Source organism: Lepidochelys kempii, chromosome 14 (assembly GCF_965140285.1).
Source record: "Lepidochelys kempii isolate rLepKem1 chromosome 14, rLepKem1.hap1, whole genome shotgun sequence".
NCBI lineage: Eukaryota > Metazoa > Chordata > Testudines > Cheloniidae > Lepidochelys > Lepidochelys kempii.
The window spans coordinates 10,034,631-10,050,626 of record NC_136393.1 but is presented as its reverse complement, the minus strand read 5'-3'; the positions used below and the strand labels follow the sequence as shown (position 1 = coordinate 10,050,626).

The 15,996-nt window shown below is 39.7% G+C and overlaps 1 protein-coding gene across 2 annotated transcripts; it reads right to left on the bottom strand.

Annotated features, from left to right (window-relative positions):
* Positions 1-1,668: 1,668 nt before the first annotated feature.
* COIL (coilin) lies at positions 1,669-14,934 on the bottom strand. 2 transcript variants are annotated; one of them, XM_073310336.2, is made up of 8 exons: positions 14,615-14,934; positions 11,368-12,571; positions 10,679-10,765; positions 9,372-9,419; positions 8,654-8,723; positions 7,540-7,628; positions 6,850-6,930; positions 1,669-2,920 (listed from the first exon to the last, which is right to left on the bottom strand). In XM_073310336.2, the coding sequence occupies exons 1-8, from the start codon at positions 14,932-14,934 to the stop codon at positions 2,897-2,899; spliced, it is 1,923 nt and encodes a 640-aa protein (XP_073166437.2). In that variant the 3' UTR covers positions 1,669-2,896. The 2 variants fall into 2 exon arrangements, with proteins under 2 accessions (XP_073166437.2, XP_073166439.2); XM_073310338.2 differs by having other exon boundaries at positions 6,835-6,930; positions 14,615-14,894.
* Positions 14,935-15,996: the final 1,062 nt, after the last annotated feature.

Genomic DNA, 15,996 nt, shown 5'->3' with positions numbered 1-15,996 from the left:
ACAGGATCCGCGACTTCCGTGACAGACACACAGCCTTACTCATGACTATGTTGCTTGAAATTCACAGTTGTTGAATCATTTATCTGCTTGCTGCAATGCTGTGATTTTTTTTAAATCTCATTTCAGTATTTATACTTATTCTTTTATTATGCTAAACCATTTCATAGGTGGAAAAAATAAGTTTGATTAGGATGAACAGCACAGTACAAATAAATGGCCAATAATGAAGTTCACTTTCATTTTTTTCTGATTATATTTGGATGCTGTCCATTTTCTACACCTGCGTAATTGTCTGTGTAATAAAATAAAACAGAAATAGTAACAAAATAGTAATAATACTTTGCACTTCCATTCAAGAATCTCCAAGCATTTTATAAACATTCCTTAACTAGCGCTTACAATACTGTTCTGAGTATGTAGGAGTCAGCTCTGCAGTGGGAAACAGCAGCTGTACGACAGAGAAAAGGAATACTGCACAACAATTTAGGATTAGAATCATGCACAGCATTGCCAACCCCAAGCATTCAGAAATCATAAGTCAGCCCTCAGAAATCATGAGATTGATTTACAGATTGTGAGATTTAAAAAAAATAACACATTTGGACTATTTTTATTTGCCTTCTGACATTTGCATCTTTACGGTCCCATTTTCAAAACTATATCCATAACCATGCGGACTAGAAACTTACTTTTTAAAAAACGCTTAGATTCTGGTGTATTCACTTGCTGCAGAGTCTAGGGCTTAAAAAAAATGCCAAATATTGTGATCCTTGTGATAAAATGTCACGACTTGGCAATACTGCATCTATGCAGTCAAAAGCACATGAGGCAGTGTTATTACCAAGGTTAGAATTTGAAAGAGAGGAACAATACCTATATTTGCAAAAGGTGGCATGGGATCTTTAACCACCATGGTCAGGTCCTCCATTATAAAATTTTAGAAATCTCCCCTCCCCTCATATAATCCTCGAGCTCAGGGGTTCCCAAACTTGTTCCGCCACTTGCGCAGGGAAAGCCCCTGCCGGGCCAGGCTGGTTTGTTTACCTGCCGCGTCCGGAGGTTCGGCCGATCGCAGCTCGCTACTCCAGGCCAATGGGAGCTGCTGGAAGCAGTGGCCAGTACGTCCCTCAGCCCACGCTGCTTCCAGCGGCTCCCGTTGGCCTGGAGCAGCGAACCACGGCCACTGGGAGCCGCGATAGGCCGAACCTGCGGACACAGCAAGTAAACAAACCGGCCCGGTCCACCAAGGGAAACAAACCGGCCCGGTCCACCAAGGGAAACAAACCGGCCCGGTCCACCAAGGGCTTTCCCTACACAAGCGGCGGAACAAGTTTGGGAACCACTGCTCTAGCTCCATGCTGGGACTGGTTCAGTGCTGACTCAAAAGGAAGGGTGCCACTTATAAATTCCTAATAGCTCTTCATGTGAGAAATGAGCAAACTGACTAGCATAGTCTAAGAATAGATGAAGAACTTCCCCTACTCCTTGAGTCAAGCACTATATTTTTGGTTTGAGAGTAGCAGCTGTGTTAGTCTGTATCCGCAAAAAGAAAAAGAGTACTTGTGGCACCTTAGAGACTAACAAATTTATTTGAGCATAAGCTTTCATGAGCTACAGCTCACTTCATCGGATGCAGTGAGCTGTAGCTCACAAAAGCTTATGCTCAAATAAATGTGAGTCGCTAAGGTGCCACAAGTACTCCTTTTCTTTTTACTATATTTTTGTGCTTTCTGCATTTCTGGTTTGTGGAGATCATGAAAACTCATCAGAGGCCACTTTGATGTCTGACTCGACTGAAACCCTGATGTTCTGGAGTTTTATCTCCTAAACTGTCCCATCAGATTTCTAAACCAAAAAGATCTGGAAAATTTTGTGGTGCTTATGCAAATCAAATTGGACTTCTGACTCTACTGGTGTTTGGCTTCAATGACTGTCCTGCTTGGTCCGCCCTATCACATCATTCAGATCAGCCTACACTCACATTCTCTGTGTACACTGATAACAGCTGCTGCAGCTGTGTATTATTGAGCTTTATCTGAATGTGCAAACAGTGAGTAACAAACAATGCATGCAGGGTTGAGTCACTGACAAAGTTACAGTGCATTTTTCCATGCTATGGCCCACTCCTGTGATTAAGAAATGAGCTATTGTTTATGCTGTATTTGTAAAGGACCAGGGATACCAAGGTGTGCATATAGAAGCTGTTTCAATATAAATCTATCAGGAGCATATTTTCCCCAAACCAACTGTTATTAAACCAATTATATAGAAAACAAAAAAGAGAGAAATAGCTTTCCAATACTTTTCAACAGCTCATAACTTTTGACTAACCCTGCCCAGTACCTAAACCAGCCAGCACTACCGCACAGGAAACCCAGGTTCAATTCCCAGATATGACAGCTGTCCCTACAGGGCTAGCTGTAAGCTGTGAAAGTCAGAAGCCCTGTTTCTCAGATGCACTAGAGCTGCTTTACATTACTGCACTGATGCACAGAGGCCTGAAAGATGGTGGAGCCAACCACAGGAGGATCAATCTAGCACAGAGGACTGGTACAAGAGACACATAATTACCACAATGGATTCCGTGCTACCATCCCCTCTCCTGGCTGTCAAGGTACTGGGCTTTCATGGACCTCGGTGATTCCCCCACTGCAGTTAATAGCCAGGATGAAATTAGTGTAGCCCTAAGCTGCTGTAAATTATGCTGGGAAAGTGCACAGCCAGTAATCCATGCCTAGCATTTCAAATACATCCCAGTGGTTAGCACTGTAATTCATATAGATGCTTTTTCTTAAATTCTATTTAAGACAGAGGTCTAAAGTGAACCTGCATTGAGAGCTGCTGATTTTCCAATTTACATATGATTAAAAAATACATTAGCAGGGGACACTGGTGTTTACATCTGTAGCTGGTCAGGGACCTGCAAGAGAGGAAAAGAAATCTCATAAAGCCTAAGAAAAAGTGGTTAATTTGTAACAATGAATCCTTACAATAAAATCTCTTAAGTGTTTTTGAAGACTGAATCACATAAACATTATCACTGCGAGCTTAGGGCTATTTATATGGATTTTACCTCCACAACTAGAATTGCACCAGCACGATTGATCTTGCATGAACTATCAGGAAATGAGGAATTATTTAGTGGACTTCATTTTCTTGCTTAGTAATATGGGCGCTGACCTTGCACCGAATCTCATTGGCTTCTCATTGGGGTTCTGCATGGGCACACAGCCTTGCTCATGTAGATGCAGCAGCATGATCAGGGCCTTAATACGGTTGCCCAGAAAAATTAAGATATTTTTACATTTTAGTTTAGCAGCTGAACACAAAATGGTTGAGAAATGGAAAGAGATTTAAAAAAAAAAAAAAAAAAAACTGTTGTAGAGAATTCAATGCCTGTAACCCTTTGGTTTGTTGCCAGCACTCTAACAGTATTATGAATGTAATAGAACATACAGGCTTCTGGCAAGAACAAAGAAACATGCCACTTTTCTAAAGAATTTGCAGATCCAGTATTAGCACAAATAGCGGAGTACAGCTTATATGCATGTACATCTCCTGAGAAGTGGATTAGGCGTCCGAACCTTAAAATAGTGTAGACAAGAAAAGAGTGTCAAAGTGTTGAGAGTAATTTTACTCCTCCCAATTGCTAAAATTTTATTGTTCAAAGGAACATCATCTTAATTATTTCTGTCTATACCAATTTAAGGATGGGACCTCCACGTCTCGATTTTTTTAATGTCTTAGGGGACACTGGAGTCTAAAGATAAGCAAAATACTCATCACTGATGAAACAAAGAAAGAAAGAAAAGGAAGCAATGACTATTTCAGTTACTATCTCTTCTGTTATATCTCACTTGTGGAGAGTTTAACACAGATTATTACACTTTTAAGAGTGAGTCTGCCTCTGGTAGGAACATTCTTCACCAGGTAAATTGTGACCAAAATAGATTATTCCTCCAAATCATTAATGAATTGAACCTTAGTAGATATTAGATGACTAAGACAGTTTACAGCTGGGCAGAGGGATTTTGTTTGAGTCAGAGAGTCCTATTAGGTTTATCATAGATAACCTATATATGGGCAGACATAAGTGATCTTAACTAAGTCCTATGAAAGGGAAACAAGTATTCAGTTATTTAAAAGAAGTCATTCAAGAATTAAATTAGCGATGTTTCTTACAGGTCCACCACTCAAGGAGTGGTCTTGAGGCAGTCAAATTAATTAAGAATCTTTAGTTTCACTTTAAATCCCATTACGTCTGTTTTATTCAAGGTTATCTTATGTTTCCCCTCCAAAAGGGTATAGTCCAACCATTTCAGTGTTTAGCATGAGAAGTTGTTACTTCATCAAATTATGTCTTTTCAACATCCCATTAAAATAATTTCAAAAAGAATTTTAATTATTCAATTGGCAATGCTTTTGGAAACCATAAAAACTGTTTTCCAAACTTTTCAAAAATATGCATTCATCCATCAATTCTCTCTCACTTCAGCTAATCCAGCCTGGAGTTGAGACTCCTCCATACTTTTGTTCTAAGCTTACCCCACTCTGAAGTTGTATGAGGAAACTGTTAGTCCCAAAAATTAAGTTTTAGAATGGAATCTTCTACTAAACTCTGTGCATTATACAAAATAAGACTTCGCCACTTCCCCATAGTCTACAATCAAAAACAATGTAGTATTGTACCAGTGCATGCAAGAATGTAAAAGTGACATTAATTAGTAACTGACTACATGCCAACCTTTAAAAACTGTTTTGAAAATATCAGCCCAGGCGCACCATCTGGTCACCATCTTTTGATGTGATTTTGAATGGCGGGGGAGAGGGCAGATATCTGACTTGCTAGTCAACAAAATACTACTCCCAAGTGGGCAGAATTTTGTAAAGCTGGAATATTTTGATTTACATTGGTCAGTTTTAGAGATATACAAGATGCAAGGCAATTGCAGATGCAAAAAAAATGAAATCTTAAAAACTATAATAATCCAAGGTGTTTAATATCTAGGTACATTACATGTTTCCTCAGTAGCTGTCAAAATAAAACTATAATAGGACTTTGTACAAACTCTGTATTCACTTAATTGAAATTTAGTCTATTCAAACAACATTGTTTCATACCAACTGACTTGATTTGTGCTTGTTGAGGGATTTGGTGGACTATAAAAACAAGACTCTTATAGTAATGAAATATTCTGCAATACTGCCACCCAGAGGCCAAATACAATTAGTAAAGGTGTATCTTCAAAAACCTTCTGTCTACCTACTTACTTATACTTCTATTTTTATTCATGATACATTGTGTGTCACATTCAGCTGTAGAATGGGGAATATGGATCTTGGGTCTGTTGCACAAAATACATATTAAATGTCAAGACTACTCTGTTAGCAGATGACATTTCTGCTATAAGATATTGCAAAATGTTTCCATTTAAATAAATTGTTTGCAATTCTTTCGCAGAAATGAAAAACAAATCAGTAGTTACCTAAAAACACAAACTTTTGGGGATAAAACTTATTTGGCTAAAAAATATCTTACTAGTATTTTTTATTTATGGTTTCAGTTCTCAACTAAATATAGTTTTTCATTTATTCATTATCCCATTTTCTAAATTTAAAAAAAGTTTAATATTGCAACACAAAACAATGCCAAATGAAAAATAACCAAAAATATTTGAACTGATCATGTAGAATGTTAACATATTTTTGTAGGTCCTGTATTTACACAGTAAAAAAAAAAACCCTTAAAGAATATTGTAAATTTACACAATGTTATAATATAGATAAGACAAGTTCCCTAACCCAAATAAAGTACAAATCTAGATAAGAAGCCTATGACACAGACAATATTTCAGGAGTCTGTTGTATCTAGCTGTTTTCTTATGTCTTATACTTAAGATTATGAGGTCTTTGAGACAAGGATCATCTTTGTGTCTATGTGCCATTGTGCTAAGCAATGTACAATCAGCCCTCCTAGGTGCTACCACAATATCAATAATACTGAAAAAAGCAACAACCGAGTATTACTAGAAGATACTGAACGAGGTGGGATTTAAGGAGGAAAGAAAGGGTACTTGGCACAGGACAGTGAAACTGATCAACACAAAGGGCATCAGAACAGTTTTTTAAAGAAGTGCATACAGATTAATTTAATACACATAGGAACTGCCTAGAAGTGTTGGACTCCAGTGTTCTAGTCCTTGTTCTGCCACTTGCTTTACATATGGTTTTCAATTTTGCCATCTGCAAGGGGAGGATACCTACCTACCTCTCAGGGGTATGAAGCCCTTTGAGATGTTCAGATGCAATGTGCTATGGAACTGCAAGAAACAGCATTTATGCCAAGCCTTGCAGCAGTGGAGGAAGATACTCCACTTCTCAGTGTGCTATGTGTGTTGTTAGCTATCGAACTTGTGATGAATTATAAATGTTGTTGTTTTAAGTTCTCCTTACAGTAAGTTATCTTTGTATTGTTGTTATATTGCTATACCCTTACAGAGAATAAACTTAACTGGAGCTAATGTTTTTAAAAGAATTCCTGTATTTCACATCCATGAGCAAGCAATTCCTAAATAGGTAACTCATGGCTGTTTGGCAGAAAAACTGCTGTTTTATTAAAAACAATTTTAAAAAGAGAAGCAAATGTACTTTTCTATATTAAATACACCAAAATTGCCTTTGAAAAACTTATTTATAGTTCCTTATACACAGTTTCATTTTTAAATTATTTATTAAAAAACATCCAGTGCATTTGCTGTCTTCAAAACCAAAAGAAAGTACTTCACAAAACAGTGTGTCCATACAACTATATACACATATGGAAAATGAGTTCACATCTTAGAGTTTTACGTTCTCGGTGGTCGATTCATTAGTAGTAGAAGGTTCAACAATCAGTCTTGGTTCAATCAGTGCATCCCAGCTTTCAGTTATCTGAAACAAACATGTAAAATATTTAGCATGGAGAGAAACAGATGAGAATTTCTTTTATTGTCTATATTTGTGCTAAGAAGATACATATCAGCTGCTCATCTATACAAGAACATTACTAAACAAGAACTACTGTATCGTACAGAGATCCGTATGGTGAATCCCTACTCTGCTTTTCTGCTTTCCCAATACACACAGAATTCCACTGACATCAGCAAAGATCCACACATGTAGGGAGAGTAAAATACCAGATGAATAGACAAACTTGTAAAAACTGAAATATGCTAGACATAATATTGAATTCTGTTACATTAAGAAAAAAAGTCTTCAAAAAATTTTGTTCAGTGAATTGTGTATATACATCTATACACCTGTGTAGCTACTAAATAAGGTATAATGTTGAAGTAATGATTGCTATAAATATACACCAATCACTATAAAGAAGCAATTATTTCTTATTTGTTTTCACTCATTTTCATTGAGACGCACTGACAATAAGAAATCTCACTAAAACAAGTAAGTTCTTTACCGGCAATGAAGTGTCACATACAACTGATAATATTTCAACTGTGCATAGCACAAGGCCAAGCACTTTAAAGCATATTAACACACCTTTGTATCCTGAGAAACAGCATATTCTATCACTTCAGCTCCATCTGCAGACTCATACACCAGATCAAACTTTCCTGGCTCTTTCACCACTTAAATAAGAAAAAAACGTGATTTCCTGTTAGTTTTATATAAATGTAAAAGTAAACATTATTTGTATAATATTTAAAAACTAGTCAAGTTCATTTATTTAATCAGCAATACACATTACAACAAACATTGATACAATCATTCACTCCCCAGGGGTTCAATGAAGCAGTTGAGCAGTAATGACCATACACTACTCTGTGTTTATACTACACTGTATCACACTATACAGTATCAACTCATTAACCTAATTTGTTTGCGGTAGGGACCCATTTGTCACTGTTCAATTCTACACTGCATATAACTGGTATATATGTATCAGAGATAGGTGACCTAGTTCAACCCCTTCCAAATTACAATACAGGTATCTAGTTAAGACCACACAGTAAAATCCAGTAAAAAGTCAACATTTGCCAACTCAGTCACAAATCTCTCCTGATTTAAGTATAAGGAAAAACTATGTCAAACTCAGATGTGTGGCAGCTGTTGATAAATGCTGGTTGTTAAATGGCAACCACTATACTTGCATTCAGAATTTCAATCAATTATTTGAGGTGCACTCCATTATTTGGTGTAGGACTAAGTCCTTACAAAGTAAAGTCAATGGCAAACCTATTGACTTCAAAGGACTTGGCCCTAAAATTTCTTCCATTCACAAGCATATGTCTATTCCATTTATTTTCATTTAACATTTTAATCTTTCAGATGATACAGTGCCATTCCAATGGGACATTGTTCAGTTTCTAGTACAACTCAAAGTGAACTTTGTATGCATGATGCCACACCTGACAAGTCATTCGAGTATCCAAACCTGCTTGGCAATATGTACAACCAACTTCAAGACAGCAAGCAAGTACCATGGATTTATCGTATTTAACATATTTTAATCTGCGGGAAATTTTATGAAGTTTGAGGTAATGCTGAAGAAATGTCTGAAAAATTGTAATATATCGTCTTACAGATGTTTACCACTGCAGCAGAAATGACTTTAGATATTTACATACTACTTTCTGGAGTTACATATACTTGCCTGCCGAAGAGGAAAGAATCTCAAGCTCTAGCTGTTTGTTATCAGCATTCCAACTGATTATTTTTCCCTCCTTCAAAAAACAACAAAAATGGTCCTATGGTGAAGCATAGCAAATTTGACAAGCACTGTATTTCATATTGCATTACAAGGATATGCTTGAACACAGCCAGAGCACATATTTCTATTTGAAGAAGTCTTTTGGCCAGTTCTGAAAAATCTGTTCAAGTATTAAACAATTAACTTTAAAAAGTTTTAAATGAGCTGAAATTAGTAATACCAATAAACCCCAAATCTTGTATTGCCACAGTCACTGCGGATTAATGTAGCAATCAGTCAGCTATAAACCGAGTTTTCTTTGAAACTGCTGCAAAGGTTTATTTTTAATAATTCCATGAAATGTCTTAACAACTTCAAACAAATGTGCCGTGTCTTTCAATGTTCTTTTGCATCCAGAAGCTTGGAATATTTCCTCACATTTTAAATTGTTTGCTCTTAAATCAGCAGAATTGTTTGCATGTGTTTTTCTAATTACAACACTAATACTTTGAATAGTTTTGTATTTTGTAATTATTTTTTATTTATATTGGAAATAGTCTGCATGGTAACAGGAGAAGTGGGGGGGGAATATACAATGCACAGAATTATAAAATATCTAAGACTCCCCCAAAATCTTGTCTTACCCGCTATAGTATTATACATGCATTTTTGGAAAAAATACCTTGTAGTCAGATACTTCAGGAGTGTAATTGTCAGTTAATTCCAAAAGCTGTTAAAAGAAAAATATAAATCATTAAAAGACATGAAAAATTATATCTCCTGCTTCTGGCCCTTGCTGACGCCACTTACTATCCAGCCTGGGCCCTATCACTGAGGTGAAGTGCATAAGAGCTATGCATTCTGCTCCTAGACCCTAATGCTTGCCCCAGCTAGTATTTCATAACTGATTGCTCCAGTGGCTTTCCATTCAGCTTGGGCTTCAAGAAGAGATCACTGTGACTCCAGCTTCCGCAGCACCAGTGATTGCTTTAGTTATTTTTGATTTGGGAAATGAAGTAGCATTTTTATAGCAAGGTTTGTGATGATCTCCCAGAAACATCATATAGAGAGAAACAGTAACTTAAGAGGATTTTCATAGTGACTTCGTTTATGTGTGTGTGAAGCACTTCTCTCTGGGGTGGTCTTTAAGGAGTTGTTTGTATCACAACAGCTTTTCCAGGGAAAAGAGAGGCATTCTGGGAAGGTTCCAAGTCAGCTTGATTAACTGAAGCTTGACTCAAGTGGTCCGAGGGAAGGATCCATTATACAGATTTGTCTAGGAATTCCTACTGAAATTGAGGGGGAAATGGAGATATAACATTTCTTTGCTTATGTTGTCATTTTATTAAGTTAAAACAAAATAAACTTAAATGCATCAGTTCCAAAGCTTTCTAAAATAGAGGCATCAATTGATTGCCTTCAAGTTGTGTCTTTAGAGTAAGACAATTTGAAAATATACACACAATCAAAACTATAGCAGGTTCTTTTATTCAAGAAAATACTTGGTTAGAGAGATGAATGAATGATTTTAGAGCTACTTGCAAATACAAGACATACCAGAAGGCTTAGAGGGCTTTGAACCAGTCAGAGTTTCAGATTTCTTATAAAAAGATTTAGACGAAAATGTCATTCACTGACAAAGGTGAAAAAGGGTTCTTTGGATACCCAGTTCTTATGCTAATGGTTGAAGACCTAGCTTTATAGTTCATCTGGAAAGGTTGTGATGTCAATCCTATTAGGACCCATTTTTCCTCATCTAACTTACAAGCTAGGGGAACCAAGGTTAACTGCATATCAGGATAAATGCAAACATATTGTCTGATACTTCTAGAGCAAAAGTCACTAAATAATGCAAGTTTGAACACTGCAAAATTTTTGGATGTCACAGCTAAAGTAGCTGTGTTATATCCTGCAAAATGTATTCTACTAGTACATCTGAAAGAGATCTGAGCCATATGACTAACACTATATATTTTAGGGTTTCCTTACCTTAAAGGCAATTTTTTCCCCTACTTGTGGAGGGGCAGCTAACAGAGGTAGTACACTATATTCCCTCTTTGGAACTTCCACTGGATTCTGTGAAATAAACATTAAGCCCATTGATTCAGTTACTTAATTAACAAAAGCAATATTAATGCTGTATGAAAAAACTCTGAGAAAATCCATCACACAAACCAGCATCCAACCCAAAAGGTAGAGCACAAGCTATGTGTATAATGTAAAACAACAGTATCTTACAAACACTTGTTCAGGATGTGAGTTAGCTGGCCTTACCTGTATGAACAGTACAATTGTATTCTTTACAATGGTCTTATTCTTATTTTTTTTTGTTTTGTTTTTACCATTTATGCTCATTTGATGTGAGAGGCAGTGTTCCCTGGTGGGTGGAGCACTCAGATGGACCTCACAAGACCTGAGTTTTATTCCCAGTCCTGGCACTGGCCTGTTGGGTGACCTTGGGCAAATCACCTCTCTTCTCTGTGCTTCAATTTCCTATCTGTAAAATGGGCATAATGATACCGACCTTCTTTGTTAAGTGCGTTGAGATGCATGACATAAGAGCTAGTGGTATTACTGTGTTTTTGTATATTCAATTACTAAAATTTTAGTAAGAAAACTATACATTTTAAAAAAAATCTTTAAAGAAATGTGTTATTAGGACATAAATAGTCACCCACCTGGATAACAACTGAAGTGTTTGTTGCTGCTTCATTTAACTGCTGCTCTTTCTGGCTTTCACGACCGTAGTTGAAGAAGAAGCTATTGCTTTCTCCTCGGCTTCGACCTCGACCCCGGCCCCGGCCTCGGATCATCCCACGACACCCACGGCCCCTATTTCCTCTCCAGAAGAAGTTATCCTCTCCTCTTCCAAGTCCCCTTCCAAAACTGCTAGGGTTTACAGCTGGTCCTTGACTGCTAGTTGGCAACTGTTTATCACCATTTCTTACTACGGATTTATTGAAGCCAACATTTGCTATGGGCTTTTTAATAACAAATGTCTCTGAATCTGAACTATCAGACTTTGAAGAGGATGTCTTTGCCTTGGGGGACTTTGACATAATGTTCACAATTGGTGGATTTTTAGGCAGCAATTTTCTCTTTGAGTTACTGCTTTGCTCCTCCTCTTCCATACTAGAGTCAGAATCTGAACTCGAGGACTGGGGTTTAGCTTTTTTACTAATTGCAGTCTTAGGGGAATTTTCATCTTTAGACTTGGCAGTAACTTTACTAGCAGTAACAGTTTTTATAGCAGAATTTGCAACAAGTTGGGATTTGTCTCTGTGTACGGTTGCTGCCACAGGTTTATGTGAGGATTTATTTTGTTTCATATCCATTACACTGTCAGATGATGTGCTGGAGGAATCACAATCTAAAATTCCCCCTCTTTTTTTGCTGGACTGGGCTGCAATGTTTTTTACTGTGCTACTTTTACTAGGACTCAGAAGGAAACTGTTGTTGGCCTTTTCTAAGACAGTCTTTCCTCTAACTGCCCTTATCTTTCTCTGCTTAGCATCCTTTCTTTCTTGCTCCAGCTCTTTCTCCCCCTCCAACTTTTTTTTAAGCTTTTTGGACTCATCAAGACCACTGTCCTCCTTGCCTCCTGTGATACCATTTCTTCCATTCACCTCTTCTTTTCTTTTTCTTTTCTTGGACTTTTTCCAAGAGTCTTGAACATTTACAGAGTCCTCTTCCTTACAAGAAAGATGTTCAGAGTTCTGTTTCTTCTTCTTCTTTTTCCTTCTGTGTCTGTCATCTTCACTTTTAGACTCCCCCTCCTCTTCCAACTTTTGCCTGTGCCTTTTTCTCTCTTTTCTTGATGAATAAGTGATACCGTTACCCATCTCATCACAAATATCTGCAACTACCTCTTCCAATTTAACTCTGAAAAAGACAGAGAAACCAGCATTCAGTATAACTAGCAAATTAATATTCCTTCCTACATATTGAGTTTGAAATAGTTATTAGATTATTGTCTTTTAGAAATGAGGATGTCACAGCTATTCACTTAGCAGCTAAGGAATATTACCTTAGTAGATGAGGAGATGCACCTATAAATCTCCCAACAAATTATGCCACCAGGGACTAAACTAGCTGCCATCGAACAGCCTAAAATCCCCCTATGCTCACTGGTGGGGGGAGGGGCACAGACAGTGTGCACACACTGCAGCATGTCCCCGTTGCTTGAGGGGACCACATGCCAGTGCAGATGCCATGGAGTAGAACTCAGTGGGAAGTCTGCAGGGAACATGCTTTCCTCCAGTACCTAAGAAGCCTTGTCTTGCACCCCAGATTTCCTCTAGCCACACAAACACACTTTAGGTGTTTGGTCTGAGGCACAGGCTGTAGTAGGAAGAGAGCCCTGAGACATAAGCCCTTGTATCAAAGACCTGCTATGAGACAAAACCTGCTCACAAAATCTGACAAAAACAGGGCTGATATTGCAGAAATACACATTCCTAAGAAGTGCTAGTCACAAAGTACTCACGCAAACACATCCCGATATCAGTGGTACCAGAACATCCTGATATCAGGAATGCTACAAAAACATTCCCCAAAGATAACAGGAACACACTGACCCCTCCTAAAAGATAAGGTCAGGAAGAGAGTACATAATAAAAACATTTTGATCCAACCAATGTGTACAAGGTGATGTGTGATAACTACCCACGTCAGGGAGCCATAATTAACTATGTCAAATGGGCAGTACTAACTTGTTTGTATCAGAATATAAAGATGTATCTCAGAGGAAGTATCTTTGTCTAGCCTAGGAAGGAACGGAAAGTCCCGCCATTCACTGAGCTGGTCCATTGTTACAGGCATACATGTATTTAGTGTTCCGGTAGAGTCTGCGGGATACTACTACCGTGCTTTGACAACAATAAACCTGGCTGGGTGCCTTTGTCCCTTAACGAATCTTGTGGGCATTGGGCGGTTCGCACAAGGTTTGTCATGCCAGCTGTCTGCACAGGGCTGGTGCAGCACACAGAGGGAACTCACACACACACGCAGCCAAATATTTGTCAACATCTAACCACACAGGCTTTGTGGGACATTGCAGGCCTGCCTTCAAAATCTCAAGATTTTAAGGGTATGTCCAGGCAACAATAAAGATGCTTTTCAAAGAGAGTTGAACCTAGGCTACAATATGACCTATTGACATGATTTTAAAGGTATTAAAAGGCGTCTGCACAAGGGGAAGAGGGTGTTCCAAATCGTGTTAGCTAACTATTTTCAGAAACAGGTTTTCCCACCACTCGGCAAGAGCGGAGTGGGGCAGCCATGAAAGTAGAGTTGCGAACCCTCCAGGATTGGCCTGGAATCGCTGGGCATTAAAGATTAATCTTTAATTAAAGATTATGTCATGTGATGAAATCTCCAGGAATACATCCAAGCAAAACTGCCAACCCTACAGGAAAGAAACACTGCAGGGAACGGAGGAGGTGCAGAGAGACGGCTCCTGGCCGGCCTCGCTGGAAAGCGGAGATTTGAGCCTCGAGGCCCACGCTCCTCGAGCCACGTGGGGAGCGGCCGAGTTTCATAATAATAATAATAAAAAAAAAATCCTCTCTTATGCCTCCATTTTTCAATCCCAGACGAAAGCACCACCTTGGGCCAAGGGATCCTAGGCAGAAACGTCAGGAGCGTCTATCTCCCACGGGGGCAACTGAACCCTGGCCAGAGGTGCCCCCACCAAGATTCGCTGCCCTTCCCTTCCCCCGCCGCCTGAGGGAGTCTCGCGCCCCCCCCCCGCCCCCGCTACCTGAGGGAGTCTCGCGCCCCCCCCCGCCCCCGCTACCTGAGGGAGTCTCGCCCCCCCCCCCCGCCTGAGGGAGTCTCGCGCCCTCCCCGCCCCCGCTACCTGAGGGAGTCTCGCGCCCCCCTCCCGCCCCCGCGACCTGCGGCGCGCGCTCCCGTCCCCGATACCTGAGGGAGTCGTTGTCCCGCACCAGGCGCGCGCTCTCGGTCGGCGGCAGCAGCGCCCCCTCCAGGAAGAGGCTGAGCTGAGCCCGGCGGCTGAAGCCGAACTTTTCCCGGATAAGGCTGATGAGGTCGGTGACCAGGCGCACTTGGCTGGGCTCCAGCAGCAGCCAGCACAGCGAACATCCCGGGCTGCCCGGCGGTGGGTAGTCGAAGAGCAGCCGGAGCCGCACGGGGCCCCCTCCACCGGCCACCGCCATCTTGGCCACGGAGGCCGGAGAAGGGAAGGGGGTGCTACGGTGCCCCACGCGGGACAAGAGAGGCATCACTCAGACGCCACCTGTCGGCAGCAGCGGCGAACTGCAGCCCGAGAACAGTGCACGCTGCCGCAGGGAATGACTGGATTGTCACTCACTGGATCACAAGTGTGTTCATCTTGATCTTCAGTAACTATTCTGAGTTTTATCGACTTTGGTTTTACCGTAGTATTTATTTTGACGACTACGGAGCTCAGCACAGGATCAGGGCCCACCTTTCCAATATTGTTCCCTACTTCCTCTTTTTCATAGTGACATTCATGAGAATTTGGGCACTGAGGAGCCATCTGAAGACGAGCTCTGTGTGCCTCCAAAGCTTGTCTCTCTCATCAACAGATGTTGGTCCAATAAAAATATTACCACCTTGGCACAGAGGAGTGTCTGTTTTAGACCCTGCTGCTGCAGCTGGCTATGCATGGGTATTAAAATAGAGCTGGGTGGAGCCAGATGCAGGATCAAAGCCTTAATTATCACTTAAACTCTCTGTCCCCCCCCCCACCTTTATCCCCCCAACACATCCCATGTAAAGTTAATCATGTAAAACAATTCTGCTCCTATGTTCTTAGGAGAACTGATATTAACATCTTAAATCCATGATACTGCAGTCCGATTTACACAGTAGAGCCCTATGTATATGTGGAGCCTCATTAACTTCAGTGGGATTGCTCACATGAGAAAAATTACTCTTGTACATAAATGCTTTTGGTTTGGGTCTGCAAGAGAAGAGCAAGTAGTTCTTCTAGAAAGTGTCAAATCTGAATAGCATGAAATGAGAATCTGAGATATATGGGCATTGAAAGAGAGAGAGAGAGAGAAGGAGAGAGAAATATTTCCTTAGGATTATGTCTCCAGGAAGAATGAATTTGGAAAACCTAAATCACTAGAAAAGTTGTGGAAATAGAATGATTGTAAATCCTTTTAGCACACACAAATCACTCGGTGATTTTATACACAATTCCTTTCCTCATCTCACAGGCTGGATTTAGTGTCCAGCATCAGAAAAACCAGTAGTTCTCAAGTAGACAAGCCCAATAAATTCTGTAGCATAACATGGGAAATCAGCCAGGTTGG

Excerpts from the sequence above, each read along its gene's own strand:
- COIL (XM_073310336.2), bottom strand. The coding sequence starts at position 14,934 with ATGCCTCTCTTGTCCCGCGTGGGGCACCGTAGCACCCCCTTCCCTTCT. Across the intron at positions 12,572-14,614 it reads CGGGACAACGACTCCCTCAG|AGTTAAATTGGAAGAGGTAG; the intron begins GTATCGGGGACG and ends TGTCTTTTTCAG. Across the intron at positions 7,629-8,653 it reads GATTCTTTCCTCTTCGGCAG|TGGTGAAAGAGCCAGGAAAG; the intron begins GCAAGTATATGT and ends TTCTTATTTAAG.